At 31.0% G+C, this 19961-nt stretch overlaps 2 protein-coding genes across 3 annotated transcripts in view; one reads left to right on the forward strand and one right to left on the reverse strand.

Annotated features, from left to right (window-relative positions):
* Window positions 1-19961, forward strand: part of Ccm3 (programmed cell death protein 10 Ccm3) — a 242381-nt gene that overhangs the window by 154784 nt on the left and 67636 nt on the right. The window lies entirely within an intron of this gene.
* Window positions 669-18224, reverse strand: LOC145326890 (serine/threonine-protein kinase WNK3-like). Its single transcript, XM_080170335.1, has 10 exons — window positions 18219-18224; window positions 17758-17910; window positions 17129-17214; window positions 15197-15365; window positions 12818-12971; window positions 9625-9782; window positions 6236-6324; window positions 2078-2200; window positions 1243-1399; window positions 669-791 (listed from the first exon to the last, which is right to left on the reverse strand). The coding sequence occupies exons 1-10, from the start codon at window positions 18222-18224 to the stop codon at window positions 669-671; spliced, it is 1218 nt and encodes a 405-aa protein (XP_080026461.1).

Below are 19961 nucleotides of genomic sequence, written 5' to 3' on the forward strand. Positions count from 1 at the left end.
ATCATAAAATGTGAGAAACTGCTTTTTTCATATATAAGGTGAATAAAGTAACACTAAAGAAATTTTTTTTGACCTAAGTATGTTCTAAACTTATAAATAAATACATTTCATAAAAAGATTTTTTCTAAATAAGTCATTTAAGGCATGAAATTAATTTTGCAAATTAGCATTGCAGATTTTTGCAAATAACTTGCAAATATGATTTCTGCGGATTTTCTAATTTTCATAGGCGTTTTCTATATATATTCCTCTTTCCAAAAATACCTCACTTGTCAAGATTGGATAAAAAAATCTTTGTCGTTGAGATTCCATAACTGTGTACTGAGAAGCCCTGCAATTTCAGGACACCGAAGGTAAAGGCCTCAAAGTGTAAGAGTTCCCAACAGGAGTTAGTCATGGGGAAAAAATAATGCCCTCCATAATTTCCAGGGGGTTTAAGGACCCGGTAGACAAAAAAATATTAAATTAAGGGTTTATATTATTAATAATAAAATACTAGCGGCTAAGCCCCTAAAGGCATCTATCTATAAGGATTTAAAAGGGGGTTGGGGGTGGGTAAACTTGATATATGAGAAGCTACCCTGTAAAGGAGAACCATATCGGTACAGTGAGATACTTCAGTACACACATGCACACACAGATTCTGTTACTTTATTACAAGGAAGATATCAACAGGTCTTGAAAGCTAATTTTATTACCCTTTGCTCAGCGCTTGCTTCGGCAGCGCTCACTTTTGCAGCCTCGCGGTCCTTTGTCAGACCACTTATCTGGTTTTCCATCATTTTAGCAACCTAAAGAAATATTGGAGTTAGTATTTAGGTAATCTAAATTTTTTGTCTTAAAATTAGAGTCTTCTGGATTTATTATCAATTAGTAAAAGGTTTTTAGGTATGCAATATCTAGTTACCGAATAAACCAAAAACCAAAGTACATAATTATTTTGATTCCCAGAATTTTTAGACTATTTGAAATGATGGATAGGTCAACGCTGCTTTAATAAGTTGATTCAGATCCAACAACCATATTTTTTTTCCCATTCTCAATAAAATATAAAATTCATGGCCTTTTTCCTAAAGTCTCCTGTAGAATTATGAATATATAATGAAAGAAAAAAGGTTCAGGCGTGTAATAATAAAGGAAAGCACGCAGAAATGCCTACAACATTGTAGCTATCAGGTACAAAAACAATATTTTTCAGACAAAACTACCTAATTGTAAAAAACGACTAAAATCATTAATTACCTTCTTTGCGTCGTCCTCCGACAAGAGCATACCCGACTTGTACAAGGTCATGGCGATCTCGTTGCAATCATCCTCCCCGATGTTGAACTCGAACTCGATGGCCTCGTTCTCCTTGTGCGCTGGCTTGTCCTTGCGCTGCTTTTTGTGGTCTGTCACTCTAAATAATAAGAAAATTATAAGAAAAAAATAAAGAAAGGGCTACTTTTAATAAATATCAAAATAAGGGGGGGATTTTTAATACAACCATCTCGTAATCAATGTATAAATGGCACTGACTTAGAATTCGAATTTTAATCTGAAATTTTGCATGAGTAATCCTTGGTAGGTCTATTTTCCCTAAAAGTTGAAAAAGTAACGGCTAACGGCTCAGCCGTTTAGCCGTTACTTTAACCAAAGAATAAAAAAAACTTGGAAAGATAAATCTTAAAACTAGTTTGCATATCTTAATATTACCCTACTCCTTCCTGAAGAAAATATACCTAATTATGTACAAAAACTATCAAATGCCATTCTAAAGTCAAACTGTAATAGTTATGTTTTAATTCAAACTTTCCTGCACAGAATAAATTTGATGCATTCCCCCAATATGCCCATCGAGCACTGAAATCCCACTCTCATAATTTTTAGATAATAAAAAGAAAAGGGGTTGGGGGCGATATTTTTGTCCCCATGCTTAACACCCATGGGTGGCCCTAACTTTATATAGGAACTTTTACTTACGGTGCCCTAACTCTACTGATATACCTAATAAGAGGCACTTTGAGGGCATTGCAAACAATTCAATTATAATCGTATTGCTAAGTGAAACAAAAATTAATTTTGAAAAGAATTTTACCTTAATCTAAAGTTGACTTGATTCTTATCAGTATTAACTAACGCATCTCTCTGGGCAAGCTCAACTTTAAAGCCAGTATCTTCAGCAAAGAACTCCTTGGCTAACAACTCCTTCACTCGCGGTCTGAAATAGTAAAAGAAATAATTTTTTTTCTCAAACGGGGTTATCCAAGCAACCATAAAATAGCATAAAACCAGGATAATCCAGAAGGATAACAAGACCATAAAGTGGTTTAGGAATGTATTTGTATTAAGAAATAGCAAACAATTACAAATAAATATTGCAACACCATGTACATTGGTAAAAATTTAAACCTGATGTCATGCACAGAACCTTAAAATATTTTAGAGAGAAAAGGAATGTTTTTTAAAAATCCTAATAACTTCCAAGGTAATGTTATGATCCCATAAGCATCAATAAGTATGTTTATTCTGCTTCTTATAAATAAAAAGAAATGCTGCACTGTATTAGAAACAAGATAAATAAGGTATAATTTTAACTTTTCTTAATACTTATTCCTCTCCGTGCCTCTATCTTAACATCTAAAATGCGGATATTGTATGGAAATGCAAAATATTTAAATTGAAATCAAAAGTGTGAACAAACACTGATCAGGGAAGGATGAAGTAACCAGTCCATGGAAAAATTTTGTGGATTCAAAACTCAGTTTTTAAGCTTTATGACTTTTAAAATAAGGTTAATATGTTGCTAAAACCTTTTACTGATGCATATTATTTCCTTCATTAACAAAAAAATATGTTAATCTGTATGTTAGTTTTCAAAATCTTTTAAATCAAACTGAGTATAAGTCAGTTTATAACCTAATTCGAACCATTATGTAACGCTGTACAAGAAAGTTATATTCAGTGGCAAAAAATGGAAATATAAAAAGCTATTATTGCATTATTTAAAATTACGCGCACTTTCTTTTAACTTTAATGACATTGATGAAAGGAAAATGGAATTCAAATATTTTTCTTCCGTTTCTTTAATTAAAAAAATAGTTGTTGTACAAGTGTATATGCAGGATTTATAAACATAGGAAATCAGAACATTTTGTTTAAATCGAATAGGCAAATTTTTTGTATCTTTCTTTTTATTCTACTAAGATGATGATTCGTACAAATGGAGTTTCTAAAATTTTCAATAAAATTGTAGAAAGATTTTTTTTCTCGCAACAATTAGAATAGATACCAAAGCAAAAGTAAAGAATATCCATGAAACAAAGAAAAGATTCATTTACAAAAAAAAAATACAATTAATTCAGTTGTGCAACTGACGGGGAAAAAGTTATAAAAACAATTCTCTTAGTTTTTACTAATTTTTCAATTTTCTTAAATGGAAACAAAACAATCAATCAGTTGTTTGTTCTATATATTTATCCGTATACATATTGTTTTGATTTAATATTAATATTCTTTATACAGATAAACAAATTAAGATTTTATTGACCCTTTCATATATTACCAAGTAAATTGTCACATTATGCTGCTTTGTCTGGTATCATACTTGTTTTTCCCCTGCAATGTAACTTTAGCCCATGGGAATAATATTTTGAGAAATGCACTCAACGTATAAATATATTTATCCAGCTTAGGAATAGAGGGGTAATAAAGTTGAAATGCATTAATATTTTCAATAACGAATATTATTCATTGAATGGAAGAAGGGAGGTGGAGCTGTAAATTACACTGGTACCTTTAGTTTTATAAACACTTTCTCTCATTCGTTTTCTTAAAAACATTTAATAAATCTTTATTGTTCGGTTCAAACTAACTGTGGTCAAACTTTTCGACCAAAAAATATTATCAACATTAGGGGTAATTTTGTTCATTAAAATTGGAGATGTACATCAATCTATTATAAATTGTCTTTTCTCTTAAGATACCTGAATTAAAGCCATACAAATTGTTTCAATTATTACTTAAATCATTTTAGCATCAAATATTTGAATAGACAGTGTTGCATATCCCCTTTATCCTTTGATATACATATATTTTAAATATTATAAAAGTTAGGTATAAAATCACACATCAACTAGCATACATGGCAAAAGAATCCTTTTAATCATTTGAACAAAATTGTTAGAATTGCCCCCACCCCCTTTGGCAATAGGCAACAAATATAATTAATATTGGTTTAATTTGTCAAATTCTCTAGATCTTTTCAGTATAAATAGTTTTATCTTTATTTAGTCAATTTGCCTATCCCAATAACTTTGTTACTTAGCAAATGCACTTGAGAAGCAACTTTATATATTTAATATTAGATTTAAAAACATGAAATACCATAAAACTGAGTTTGTGAATGTTTGGATCCTATTTATGTTTTTATGTGCTTCTTGAAAGGATCTTAGTTATTCTTATAGTTTTTTAGGTATTTCTTTAAAGTGAATTTAACTGGCTTAGTTTTAGATATCTTAATGAATTAAAATACATTGAAGTGCATTAAAAAAATTTATTTTAGGCATATAAGTTCCAAGAATACCGTATAACGTATGTAATTTGTAATACAATAAATAACAAACATTTAGGCACCACTAAAATAGCTTGTTTGCTGTTTTTGTGAAAATAAGACAACCATAAGTTGCGTATATCATAAGAATATGATTTTCAAGTATTGATATTTATAAAACTACCTGGTAGAAAATGGAAATTCTTTAAAAGAGGACTATTCACGAACATGAGCAAGTGATTTTAAGCACCTTGCAACATTGATCCATAGTATTTTTTAGTGAATATACTAGGTTTATGTTAAATATTTGGTTTATCGACTAAAAAGTTATGCTTCACCATGGTTTTATATGAAAAAAAACTTTAAAATGTAAAGCATTTTTAGATACAATATCATCAACTGATTTGTTGAGTTCAAAGGACAAAATAAAATAAAAGCATCAAATGCTGAATATTGCAAAAGCACATTAATTAAACTGTTTAAAATATTACAAGCTACCAACCCTTTTCTAAACATTTTTAATCAAAATGATATACTTTTGTGTCAAAGCTTTTAAACAACAGTTTGAACTCATCAAAACATTTGATGAATTTGCACGAAACAATGCCTAACATTTCAAATTTTTTTTTCATAGGTATAAAACCATGGTGAAACCTATTTTTTTAGTCGATAAACCAAATAATAAACATGAAACTAGTATATCCACTAAAAAAATGCCAAGGATCAATGCTGGAAGGTGCTTAGAATCACTTGCTCTTGTTCGTGGATAGTCCTCTTTATATGCCCTACAGATGTAGTTTAAACCATTGAAGAGAAAAAAAGATGTAGTTAACTAAATTCAAGTTTATATGGATTTGGTGCAACTATCCCTTTGTTTTTAAATTGTTTGACGTATTCCCTCAAAGTTCCTGTTGAGCACTGAAACCCACAATTCATTTTATTCTAAATCACTAAATCAGCTGTTAAGTAACAAAGTTATATCTGTCAGTTAGTCTGTATGATAGTCCGTAAACGTAGCGTATCTAGTATAAAATAATATTTTGACAATGCATGTAAATAATCTGTTGGCATTTTTCGAAACAGTGTTTTTAACTTGGCTTTCTAGGGAAAACTAAAAGCCTTTGTTTACTTTTAATTCTTAATGCTTATTTAAAAATGAAATTGTGTCAAAATACTGGCAAAACCAACTTTAACTTAAATAACTTCCTTGTAACTACGATATTACACCGTATATTTCAATATAAATGTATAACATGTATTTGTTTTCAATTAAAACACAGTAATTTTTTATATTAAAGTTTTAACACTGTAATTCTGTATTTAAAGCCACTATACAATATACACTACTAGTGTATAAGATACTATGGTGTAATGTTTAATTTCTTACATTTTCCCTTAAATTTAATTTTGGACCTCTTTCATTCATTCGACCTCTGACTTTATATGAACAGTTTAAAATCCAAATAAGATAAAGCAAGACAAAAACAAATTAGAACGTAAATCTAACTTTTTAAAGAAGTTTATTAGTCCAGGTTTTAAGACATTTTCCAGAAGTGTACGTTAATCATACATAAAAAATGAGTTAATACCTTACAAAGCAGAAAAAAAGTATTTTTTGCCAATATGAAAGAAATTCGTTGGATTTGAGGGGGGGGCATTTAGAATGTCACAAATGCAAAAAAGGAAACTGTTTGTATTGCTTACCTTTCTTCCTTCTTTAATCTGATGCACATTTCTATAATTTCTTTCACCTCCTCACTCTCCACTTTATCAAAGCTGTTCGGTTTTACTCCCTGAAAATTAAGACATTAGACATTGTATTAGACTCCTTTATTTCTAATTTCATTATATTTATAATCATGAAAAAGAGTCATTTTTAAAGTATGAGCGTGTTTTCAATTTAAACTTTTTATTTTTGATCTTCATCAACAGCTAAAAAAACATCTTGTACACTGAAGTTATAGGTTCAAATTCAGTCAAAATCTCAATTGATATTTAAAATGAAAATGAAAACTTGATCAATATTAATAAAAATCTACAACAGCTTATTAAATATACATTATATAATTTTTGTGTGTATTTTCATTGCTTTATAACCAACACCAGTTCACTCTGATTGTAAGAACAATCTACAGAATACACATTTAAGAGGTTAATTTTACAAAAAAATCAATAAAAAATCCTTTCTTGGTCTATGTGTCATAACTCGCAATTCCTGAATGAAAGCAGAGAAGGAAAGATATATGAATAAAAATGTTCTTAATTAGCTAAGATGCATTGCACATATAAAAATAGTTTCAGGGAGAAAGGATTTATACCCAAGACTAAATTAAATGAAAAAGGCACAATTCATAAATGAAGGATCGATTAACGAATGAAAAAATATTTTGAATTTAACATTTCATCCTTTCATTTTCGTTCTATCACATCCTAGTATATAAAGTAGAACGGTTTTACGTCTGTAGCTAATAAAATCGATAACTACTGACCCGAATTAATTTTTATGATTTAAGTCTTGGTATGGTTTTCGGCTATCTATCTGACTCCTTTTTACCCTTATGAAAGAAAGAGTCCCAGGATACTTTGGACGCATCTGCTAGTATTGATAAAAGGTTTTAAAAATCCCATACAGAAATACAAAATATTTATTCGTGTGTTTTGTAAAATCTCACTAAAACTATTACTCTATCCATAATCCCTGTTACCTAAAGCTCAAAACTTTTCTGACATCTCTATTGTTTGAATGCAGAAATAAAGGAAAAATAAGAAAATTACATTTTTGGTTTTTAATTTTGTAATTCAGCCTGTAATAATTTAAACTAAACATAATAGTTGCATGAAAACTACTTCAGTTTTGGAAGCCTAAGCAGTTTTTAAAACTAAGTGGTAGAAATTAGTACCTATTTCGTTCTCATTTTAAAAAAGTTGTATCAAGCAAATAATGAACTAAATGCGCGTTTACCTAATCCTTAACAGCTGATGTAAAGTAAGAGTTTTCAAAATATTGAATTCACTTGTTATATTTTTCTTAAAACTATAGGACACACACACACATCCGAACATAAATCCGTACCTTTACATATTCGCAAATGCAACTGCTTTGCTGATTTTGCAAAATATCATTTGCGGATCTTTAAATCAGCAGAAATAGAAAATCACCTTTTACTGATTTCCAGTCTTTTTACAGATGAATGGAAAAAAAGTTACTCTTAGCCTTTTTATATTTCTTCTGCGGTTGACCATACATGTTTCATGCTGCGATATTTATGGACAAAATTGTCCATGTTTTTTTTAAAGAGTAGCTTCTAAATCTAAAAATGTATGCTAACTCTAAACTTGATTTTCACTCGGTTTGCATGTTAAAAAAATACCTAGCTATTACATAATATAATGAAACCGTATATTACATGCTTCAGAACCAAAGTTTATTTTATATTCAAATTTTTACAAATTATAATTATTACTTAGTAAAAAGTAAATTGAAGTATTATTATAGAAAATGATTACCTAATGCTTTTAAAAACCTTTATTTTTCTAGTAGTCTAAAAATGATTGTACCTATTCAATCTTTGGTTAGCATTTCAATAAACTTACTTTTATCTTTAACAAAATTGCGTGTCCAAAAATACAACATTCTTGATTGGCGGATTTTTGTTAACAAAATTTTTTGTAAAAAATATAATTTAACAAGTCTTGAATATACCTTATCTAATGAGGAAACAAAGATCTTCTCTGTAAAACAATTATTTGAAATTTAAGATTGCTTGCAATGATATTATAATAAATTGTCATAAAAGATGCAAGGATAGGTGAAATGGATACAGAATTTATTTCCTAAAATTAGAAAAGAACTAAGAATCCCATTTGAAATCTCTAAATCGACATAATACAACAGTTTTGTCATTGGGGTTATAATACTTTGTATTGCTAAATATTATACCTATACCATTTTTAATTATAATTTCTCTTTCAACATATAAACCAGTACAATTGGGTCTAGTTCTACATTTTGTTCATTAACACTATTTTATGTAATCTCTCTATTGTTTTTGTGGGCAAAACTTTTGTAAATTAGATTAATTTTGCAACTTTTCACACACTCAAATAAATGCACAAAACCATAAGAAAATTAGGAACAAAGTGTATTAAAAATTTACTCAAAACCGACTAGGTAGGTACATTTAACCTGGCTTCGAATTTAAAAAGTATATATTGTATAAGAAAGACATTGAAGACATATTGTCTTTGAAAAGTATAATATAGCTTGCAGCAAAACCTATATAAAAAAAGAGGTCACTACAATCTATCCTGATTGCAAGATTAGATAGGGATAAGGAATCTAAAACACAAACCGAGTTAAAGAGATTCCAAACTTTCGCATAAATATTGAGATTAAAAGTGAATTTTACGACCAATGGAAGCTCAGTTGCAAGCATACGGAACTGAATTCAATATAAATTTCAGCTGAACAATGTGCAACTACATATTTCATAGTTTTAAATTAATTGAGAAAATGCTCCTAAAAAAGGAAATAACTCACAATTGCATATAATAGTTGCTACATAAGCATTACTTGAATCAAATCAAATAATCATCACTGAATGCACAAGATCAACCAACCAAAGATTGGAGGATTGGAGGGTAGAATAAATTGTTTTAAATCGCTTATTATTTATCCCTCTTCCTGGTAGGAACGTGCACCCCCCCCCCCCCCACTAAAGTTTAAACATATTGGTAGTATAGATTGCATAGAACAAGTATATTGGAACATAAAACTTATTGGTTCTTGTGTCAAGTTTTTTTTTTTAACTTAAACAAGTTCTAAGATGGAAAGAATAGTTATCTATGGCATCGTATTATAAACAGCTTTCCGCGGATATAAAAAAAACTATTATAAGATTAATACCAGTTTTGTTAGACACGATTTTAATATTAAGATAGTACATTTTCATATTCATAAAAAACTGGATGTAATACGATACGATACATGTTTAATTTCAGTATGGCTTAGAACCGGTTCTAATCCAGGGGATATTAATCGGTTTCGAAGCCATACTGGAGAATCATTTTCAACCTTGAACAATAAAACTTACATGTATAACTTTCTTGTAAATTTGTGCCGGGCCTGTACACTCGCTGTAGGGATACTCTGACGTAGCCATTTCCAGCATGCACAACCCGTACGCGTACACGTCCACAGCCTCGTCGTAGTGCTCCTCGTACATCTCGGGGGCCATAAACTCGGGGGTACCTAAAATAAAAAATAATAAAAGCATTGAATGTTACTTTGTTATTGGTCATTGTAAATATGACAATAAATGTATGTACCTATAGTATAGAGGCATAACCCCGACAACTAACAGGCCCAAGTGGTGAGGACCTTTTCATCTGCTAGCATATTGCTTTTTGCTACTTAGTAACGACTTTGCTTTGTTTATATTTCCTATGCTATTGGATGAATATAAGTCGGCACAGGGTCCCAACTCCGTGTGAAAAGTTATATATAGCTCCTGCCCCCTCTCTTCTTTTACTTTAATAATATGACAAACAAAATTTAGCTAATCTTTTATAGTTTTTTTTATCTATTTGCAACTTATTTTTCCAGTTATTCAAGAGTTTTTCTTACATTTAAGAAAAAGTTAAAAAAATTTGAGTTTTCTTTATTGGGTTTAAATAAAAATGATGAAAAATCTAGTCAAAATATTAATTTTTAGTATTAAATCAACTACCCCCATCCTTACAACTATTCAAACAAATATTATAGGCTAATTTTAATAATAAAAATCAATTAATTCTTGTATTCTTCAAATTCATGTATGACACATGGAAAAACTTATGATTAGTTCCTGGTTAGATAGAATGAAGACCTTCTCCTTTTATTTTCTAGTTACATAAGACAGAATTTAGTTTCTATTTCTTTTTTAGAAAGTAGAATACCTAATATATATAATATTACCCTATCTATATATCCCTAAAGACAAGTACTCAAATATCAATCCCAATTCCCCATTGACTAGGTACCTGGATTTAGTTTAACCGTACAAGTCAATGGTTGACTCCAAATCCTCACCATTTCATTATTAGGGCCTTAGCAAAAAAGAAAAGTAGTTGTATGTAATTTATTATTAGGTACAAACTTTAGGGGGGTATATTTATGTGTTTCTAGAAGAATACAATTCTTATTAACATTTAGCCTACTTTGATTCTACATAGAAATCGTGTCAGAAAATTCATGGCATTCAAAACAAGTAAAAATCCAACTTTGTGTAAAAAATTAATTATTATTACTTTGACCATTGAAGGTAAAAAATTGCCCCATATTAATTCGAATGCATTATATGAATTCTATAAAAAGGAGATATTAAATATCTGAAAACTCAATTTCATCCAAAGGGTAGAGTAATATGGAAATGAATTTAAAATATGGACCAAAAATTATTAAAAATAATTTTGTTAAAATATTTGTTTGTAAAAGCTACGACTTAAGAAAAATAAAGATATGCATATAAATGTTACCAGAGACTAATAAAAAGCTTTCTGAATTTTCTCACTATTTTAAGATAATAATTGCTTATCCCTATATCCTTAGAAAACTATTTCATCCCAAACTTGGCATTGCGAAGAAGGAGAATAGAAGAATAGGAAATTTTTCCATTTTAATAATGCTCCATCAAATTTAGAAATTGATAATAAATTCACATTTTACTTCTTTCATATGCGAAGCAACTCTGCATATATTTTTATTTAGAATTAGACATTTTAATAAAATTACCTACCAATCCCCATTTCAAAATATCACAATTCTTGTTTTAGTTTCTATCTGAAAACTTTAAACTAATATAAAAAACAACATTAAGTTGTTACGTGCTTTTATCTAAAAAAAAATAAAATTTATGGTAAGTTTTTTTTGTGATTCAAAGCTGGGCTATTTGTTACAAAAATATGTTTTGTTTTATCTATAACAAAGTGCATTTGAAAGAGGCACAAAAAGTGAATGTATGTTTAGAACAAGGGATAAAAAAGCTTTTAAAACAAAGTTTGAATTGCTTCATCTGTAGTAAACTATAAAACAAGTACAAAAATAATCCATAGAATATTAAGACACGCCCTTCAATATAAAGTTTACTTTTATTTCAATGTTTTTAAAGTTCTAAAAAGTTATTATCTTATTCTAAAATCCTACTAGTTAACGTTGAATACATTTAAAATTATATAGTAGCTGCGCAACCTAAATCATGTTGTTCTCCACATGGTTAAAAGCATGTACCACGCTTAAGTTTAAAGTTTTTATAAGGAAAAATGTGAGAGATTTCATCTAGATAAAACAGGCCTTCAACTCTTTTGACATAAACTTAATTTTAAACTTTTAATACTTAAGTTTATTCTGCACTATTTTACATAATATAAATAAATTGAAGTTGCTCTTATATAGAGAGCAGCGGTTGCGCCCCTAGATTGTAGGGGCTCTGTTTATATAGAAGGGGTAAGAAAAAGGAACAAAAATAGCGTAAAAGCATCCTAAGGGCTTACTCTAAAAAACAATAGCCCAGAAATATCCCAGGACCAATTTAGAGCTTCTTTAAAAAGGGGAAATCAATTAGTAAAGAGTTATTGACATCTTAACCTTCAGACTAAATACATCTTATTACTTTATTTAATACTACTTTATAATGAGATAGCCTTTGATAGCCAATCGAGGACATTGTACAACAAAAGAATTTATATCGGAGTTTCTCTTAAACAAACCTCGTTTAATGATGTGCATGATTAGATGTTCAAATGCCCTAAGGATCACATAAGAGACTTTTAAAAAAATTACATACTTGTTCCAAAACCCTTTTGATTAGATTTTTTAAAACCAACATTAAAAAATTAACTATATGCAAGTGCCCTATATTATTAGGGGAGCAGGGATAGTAAAGTAGCTTTATGATAATATTACTTTGGTAGCTTAATTTTTGGGGAAAAGCACAAAGGAAGGAGAATCAAATTGATTATAAATATGGGAAGATCTATTTAATGTCCTATAGTTATCTTTATACTAGAATTGGGCCAAATACTTTTTTGGCCGGATACCGGATACCCGGTATCCGGCCGGATTTCTGGCCAACGCTCGATATCCGGCAAATTACCGGATATCCGGCAGTAAAAATCAGCCGGATATCCGGTATCCGGAAAGTTTCAATATCCGGTAACCGGCCGGATATCGAAAATGGCCGGATATCCGGCCCAACCCTACTTTATACCTACTACTACTATATCACTTGCTAAATGTATACAACTTACCAATAACACTTTTAGCAAAGGATTTATTTTTCAGGGTAGCAAGGCCGAGATCCCCAATTTTGACACTCGCCGTGGGTCCCGTGATGAAAATATTGTCACACTTCAGATCTCGATGAATTACTGGTGGCTCGCGGGTGTGCAAGAACAGAAGGCCCTGAAAGAATAAAATTATTAATTTTTGTGGATCTTTAATTTTTCTTTTTCAGATTTTTACAGGAGGGATAGATTATAGATCAAAACTCAAGCAAAGCTTTTTAGTAGGTACAATTACAATTAGGTCCTAATTACTGTTCTTTAGACTTTCGAGTAGTGTTTAATGGATTAAAAAATATAATTTTAAATGGTAAAATTAAAAATGATCTATCTTAACAAAATCCCTAAAAATTAAAAGAATAACTTTGGTAAATGTCATGTTTCAGGTTTTCAACATTATTTTAGGCAATCTGTATCGTATATTATGACAAATCTACCGATTCTATCTAAAAACACGTATTTTTAATAGGTACATCTTATTCAAAATACACAACATAATGAATTATAACACAAAATTGCCACAAAGTCATTTACCCAAAACAGGTATATAAGATTTATGCCTAAATAATGTGTAAAAGTTTCCCAAATAGTGAGATAACTGCGTAGAATATATCTTCATTCTGGATTTGGAATTGCATTTATATACAACTGAGTTGCCAAATTAGTTTTTAGTCCAATAAGCAAGGTGACCAACAAAAATACATTTAGTTGAAATGATTTAACAGAAGGAGCAAATGAACCTAAACCCGTGGAAAACTTTAAGTATTCCAAGTTCCAACCTTAACAGGAAAATGACATCATATTGTAAAGTTTTGACATTAAACGATTAATATAATTATCTTTTTGAACACCCTTTTAGGTCATTGACAGATTTTAGGCAATTTGAAGATTTTTTGTACTAAAATTATGAGATTATAGCAAAATATTTGTCCTGTTTCAAATAATAGATAAATTAACCATAAATTAATTTATAGCTATACCTCATTTTCATTTCAATTTATTTTCTTTTTCTCAGATTTATTTCGAATGAATATTCGAATTTTATTTCATCAGTTGGGAACGTGCATGGTTTTGAAGAATAAGTATGAGAGTACGGCAGCCGCGCTTCAGTGAAATCTACCTTTTCCAATTTTAAAAACAGCTCGAAGTCTAAACCTGGCCCAAATATGGCAATCCATCTATTAAAAATTTACTCATGGTTGTCGAGCCCTGATAAGTATATTCAATTTTTACCCAACATTTTAAGTCATATTGGCTAGCCTTTATACTACAAGGACAAATATACCAACCAAAATTAACTATTTGCACCCAAATTTTCAGCCAGTCAAAGTGATAAGGGGGGGTTTTTAATGCAACCATCTCGTAATCAGTGAGCAAATGGCACTTAGAATTCGAATTTCCATGTATAATTTTGCATGAGTAATCCTTGGTAGGTCTATTTTCCCTAAATCGAACAAAAAGTTGGGAAAGTAACGGCTAACGGCTGGCGGCTCAGCTATTTTGCCATTTTTTTTATATTTATACTGCAAATTAGTCACGAAACCTCTCTCAACATAATGCTCTTTTCTACTCCAAAACGCTATCAAACGGTTCTAGACGGTAGCTGTTGGTACTAGAAGTTTTAAAATTGGTTATTGCTATCATTTAACATGAATTAAACCAAAAATATGTTTTAAAAAGTCGATTCCTACGTAATTGATGATGGATTTACCCTGAAAATAGGCAAAAAACGGCTGAACGGCTGAGCCGCTAGCCGTTACTTTTCCAACTTTTTGTTCGATTTAGGGAAAATAGACCTACTAAGGATTACTCATGCAAAAGTTCAGATCGAAATTCGAATTCTAAGTGTCATTTGCTCACTGATTACGAGATGGTTGCATTAAAAACCCCCCCCTTATTTTCTTCAAGACAAACTTAAATCACCCTTAAGTGCCAAATTTCTGTATAATACATTTATTTTTAACATTTATACATCAAAAACTTCCCCACATCATCTCGGTCTTTATTTTGTCTAATAATCTTGCATTGCTTCCCCCTGTTCCCTGAATTGGAATGTAATCAAAGTTTCTGACAAAGAAACTCTTTGTGTCAAATGTAATTTGAACCAACTTTTTTGTTCAAATCTGAAAATGACTTAATTGTAAAGTTTTAGCTTTTTACAGGGGCAAATTACAAGTATTTTAAGAACATTGAGTAAGAGTAATGATCTCGTAAGAGTATGGTTTAATGCTACTGTTGTCAATTATACAAAATAAAATATCATATTACAAAAACTTTCAATCATATTTCTGCTTCAAGGTTTTGGTTTGTATTTCTCTCCCTTTCATATCCAAACATAAAACTTACCTTTAAAATTTGTCTGCAAAACGACTTTAATACTCTTGGGTTAATGGTCTTGAATCTTCTCAGGTATGTCTTCAGTGTGCCAGAGGTCATAAGTTCGGTGACCAGCACAATATACTTCTGAGGTTTGCCCGTCTTTCCTTGCCTTGTCACCTCCCAGTAATCATAAAATCTTAACATAGAAAATATTTGAAAGTTTTACTTCGCATTATTTGTGAAGCTAAGCCTATTTTTTTTTTAGGGTGGAAGAATCTATTAAACCCTTGCTTGATTTGTATTTTTGCAGTAATACATGTAAATGTGTTCATTGCATGTATTTAGCAACATAAGAAGATAAATTGCATATTTCGAGTAAAGCAAGACATAGAGGTTGCCAAAGACAGGGATAGAGAATCAGAAAATAAATATAAGTGAGTTAATTATTCTGGATATCTGGAGACAACAAAGGTCACTAAATAAGTCTTCTAATTGATTTATAGCCACCTTATTACTTTTTCATTGGTATTTCATCTTATATCTAAAGAAAGGCGTTTTAAAGTACCAACACAAAAATAAATACACAAAGTTTTCATAGTGCAGATATGGAATATATTTTCGGGCTAATGGAAAATTCCAATTTCCATCCATTTTTAATTAATATTTTTCCATATCTATGGAGGTTGCATGCAAAACGAAAAGTATTAACAACAACTAAATAGGATTAATCATAATGGAAATGAAAAATGATATGTTCTAGCAAGAACTCCTCTATTTTACTTTAATTTACACCTGATCAGGGACAAGGTACCAGGATTCTGACAAACACGTGAAAGTTTACCCACAACCAACTCCCCCCCCCCATTCTTACCCACTTCCCTTTAGTTACAACACATAACAGGTTTTACGCCATTATTACACCAAAAAATATCCGCATTTTCACCAATTTCAAATTAATTCAGGGGTATCTTCTGCACAAGATAATTTTTTTCCCCTGTTACAAATTTTTTAATTCCCCCCCCATCCACTCTAGTTTCGATGACGGGTAATAAAAATCTGAAAATTGAAATGACGCAAATTCTGAACACAATTCTCACGTTTATCTAAAAATGCAACATATAATAATAGCTATTAAAACAATTTTCAAGCATAACTTTTATCTTATTAGGATAACAATTAAATAAGAAAAATATTTTTACCATATGAAATTCGTGATCAAACACCTAATTGAAAAAAATGCAAGACATAACTTTTATTTTAATAAAGACTACGGGCAACGGACGCCCCCAAGAAGCCTCTAGGTGTTCTTAAGGTAGGAGGGGGATAAGTCAACCGCCCTTCTACTTTTTAACTGAGTTTTAATAAGAAATATTAAGAAAAAAATTTGGTGGTGTGATTTTAAATTGGGAGGGTAGAGATACGCTCTCCCAAAATAGTTAAAAACCTTCCCTGTACCTAAAAAAAAGCTTAATTGCAAAGGAAAACCAAACAGATGTCATTTTTTAACAATTTTATAAAAAAAAACATTGGCGCACTTGTATAAACACCTTATCGCTATCAAGTTTTGGAATAGATAATCCAGAAAAATCCAGTTCAAAGGGGAATGCATAAAGAGATGGGGCGAATCGAACCGAAAATAGTTATGATGGACATCTTCCTTCATCCTAGTTTCGTTCACCAAGGAGAGGGGAAGGAAAAATATTTGAAGAACTCTATATTCTATTAATCTATCCCCCCTCCAACATATTTTAAATTTTTTTTTTCACCAAGGACGGGAAGGTGGAGGGGGTGGGGTAAATGGGAAAAACGTTTTCAGTTCTCTTAATTTTTACATTTTATACCCCCAACCACATATTGCTTATTCCCCCCTCCCCCTTTATAAGGGTCAATTTGCAGAATATGCACCCCTGAATTAATTTGCTGAATCACGGCCCCTGCACGTGATTTTTTTGTGCTTACCTGACAATATTTGGATGCTGAAGACCTTTCAACATTTCAGCTTCTTCTTTAAACCTCCGCCTTTCGCCTCTTGTTAACTTTTGATCCTAAATAAGTATTGAATATAATAAGTATTAAATAAAAAAATGTACATAAAGTAGTTTTTGAAATATTCTTCCAGTATGGCTTCGAAACCGATTGATATCCACTGGATTAGAACCGATTCTCAGCTGTACTGAAAACTCATACATACCAATGTATTTAAGAAAATTTTACGCAAATATTAAAATAAGAATCCTAAAGTTAAAACCAATTTTGTTACCCCGAGCCATCGGTCCCTCCGGGCTAAATATACTGGTTTAAATCTTATATTTTCTTTTCATTTTAATATACGCAGAAAGCTGTCTATAATACGATGAAATGAATTACTATTCTCTTTACCATAAGAAACATAATTTAAACATTCTTTAATTAAATGTGCCTTTGGTTAGAAGGGGAAAGATATACCATTTGTACAAAAACCTTAGAGACAATATAATTCCCACTACCAATGACAAAAAAATTCCAACATTCATATCAAACAGCAAGTCAAGTCATATTCCTGAGGCGTAATAGTTGCCACTCCCCTTTTAGGATTCATAATTTCATACCTGTAATTCGCACCAAGCAACAGCTACACCCCTATCCGCATCAAGTCCCTTGAAAACCGTTTTGAAGCTGCCCCGGCCTATCTCCTCGTCAAACTTGAGGTACCGCCCATTTTCTGAGAAGTCGATGGCTTTTGGCTCCTCCTCTTCCTCCTCCTATATCGCGATGACCAACGTTTATTTTCATGATTTGTACATTTTGCACTTTGATGGGTATTATATATTAGTTCTAACTTTATTAGGTAGGTAGGTAATTTTTTTATGAGAAAATTCCTATTTTTAAGATGAAGGGTAACATAAAACTGAGTTATGATCAAATAGTTTAGGATTGATTATGACAGGTGTCCTGTCTAATTCAAATGTGTGGAATAGGACAGTTGGACAACGGTAAAATTCAATTTCTCCCTTCTTTAGAAATTAAGCGTGATCCACCAAAATTGTAAGTGAATACTTGAAAACATAACAATCATTTTATTAAGTTTGATTTACTGGAAGTACACATATTAAAAATAAACATTGGTCATCCCTTTTTCTTTTCATCATCCTCCCCTTCTCCATCGCCGTCTCCATCCCCATCACCCTCCCCTTCACCATCCCCGTCCCCGTCATCCCCATCATCCTGAGTTCCTCCCCTGCTGCCAGCACTACTGCTGCCCTCCTCCCCTACGACTCCATCGTCCCCATCCCCATCTCCACTGCCGTCAGCTGTTTCTGGGCGAACTGATGGCTTGTTGCCCTAATTATCGATGATTTAGGCATAAGAAAAATTGCTCAAAGATTATGTTAAAATCTTGTTAATTTTTGAATTATCTAGTTTAAATGAATTTTTCTTTTTAAGTATTACAGTGTAATATTGATTTGCTTACAATAATAATGTATTTGTATTTGAATTGCAGAAAAGGGTTAGGAAAATTTGTTCTTAAAAAGTTAATGGTTTACAGTCGTGTCATGGTTCTTAAGGTAAACATAGCATTATTTTGTACAAATTAAGATCAATTCATCAGTAGGATATCATTTATGGGACTATGGGTAGTTTGTAAAATTTTACACATGCCTTAACCCCTGCCTGTTCGTCCTCCTTGCTGTCAATAGCCTCAGCAGTGACTGTTGGATCAGTGGCCTCGTCATTGGAGTCGTTCGTTGTTGTACTTACTATGTCATTGGAACCACCTTAAAATATAAATTTTAGAATAATTATGTTATTCAAGTGAATTGCAATATGGCTCAAATTAGTCACATTGCACTTTTCTCTTGTTTATCAATTATATGCTATTTAGTATGGGAAACATTACAATCTTATTATTGAGCCAGACTCATGACTTAGTATGAGGAAGTTGAAGTAATTTTTTCAGACTGGATAGTTATAGAGTAGTTGCGCCCCTAACAATACTGTACCTGAGTCCTTCCTGTCCCTGGACTCATCCCCCACAATCTTTATCCTCCCCTCAATATTGAATCTTCCTTTCACTACGGTCTTGGGCACTGTTTTCAACATTATTAAATATTCTGAGTTTATTTAAAAAAGGAATTTTTACAAAATTTAAAATTTATTTTGTTTTTGACACTAAATTCAGAGATGGAAGGGACTTACACTGGTACCCAAAGTATTATATCTATCTTATTCGTTTTTAATGAATTTTGATTATTTGGTTCCAATTTTGTCCCACTTTTTCAACCAATAATTGTAATCTACAAATTACATTGTCTTATCCCTGACTAAATTTCTTCATAGCATTGCTCCAAAACAATTCCTTATAATTTGTTACCAAATAGAATTTGAGAATATTTATGCATGTGCCTGGAGGTGGAATATTAGTATCATCACTGCTTGGTGACTCAATATCTTTATAAATCTCAATCTTTGTATCAGTTTCGTTGCTGTTCTCTTTCTTGATGGCAAATCTGCCCTTTCTTGTTGTAGTTGCTGTGGTGGTAACTGTATCATTTACAAGTTTAGATGCATCTTTGTTGTTTTTAGTTTCACCTTCCTCTTTCTCTTGCTTCTCAACATCCTAACAAAAATAAAAATAGAATCAGGGATATGGCAACAAAAAAAAACAATAAGCCCAATAACTTAATTATTTTTCTATGTATTGTATTTCTAGAAATTATGAAGTCTTTTCACACTAAAGGATGCTGAAAGTAAACGCCTTAAATACTAATGAAGCGATAAAAAGTAAGATTTGGGTTCAAAATGAACTTTTTTT

This window comes from Acartia tonsa, chromosome 1, assembly GCF_053477335.1.
Source record: "Acartia tonsa isolate MP-2025a chromosome 1, ASM5347733v1, whole genome shotgun sequence".
Taxonomy (NCBI): Eukaryota; Metazoa; Arthropoda; class Copepoda; order Calanoida; family Acartiidae; genus Acartia; species Acartia tonsa.

Excerpts from the sequence above, each read along its gene's own strand:
- LOC145326890 (XM_080170335.1), bottom strand. Across the intron at positions 9,783-12,817 it reads CTTTGCTAAAAGTGTTATTG|GTACCCCCGAGTTTATGGCC; the intron begins GTAAGTTGTATA and ends TTTTTATTTTAG. Across the intron at positions 1,400-2,077 it reads CAAGTCAACTTTAGATTAAG|AGTGACAGACCACAAAAAGC; the intron begins GTAAAATTCTTT and ends CTTATTATTTAG.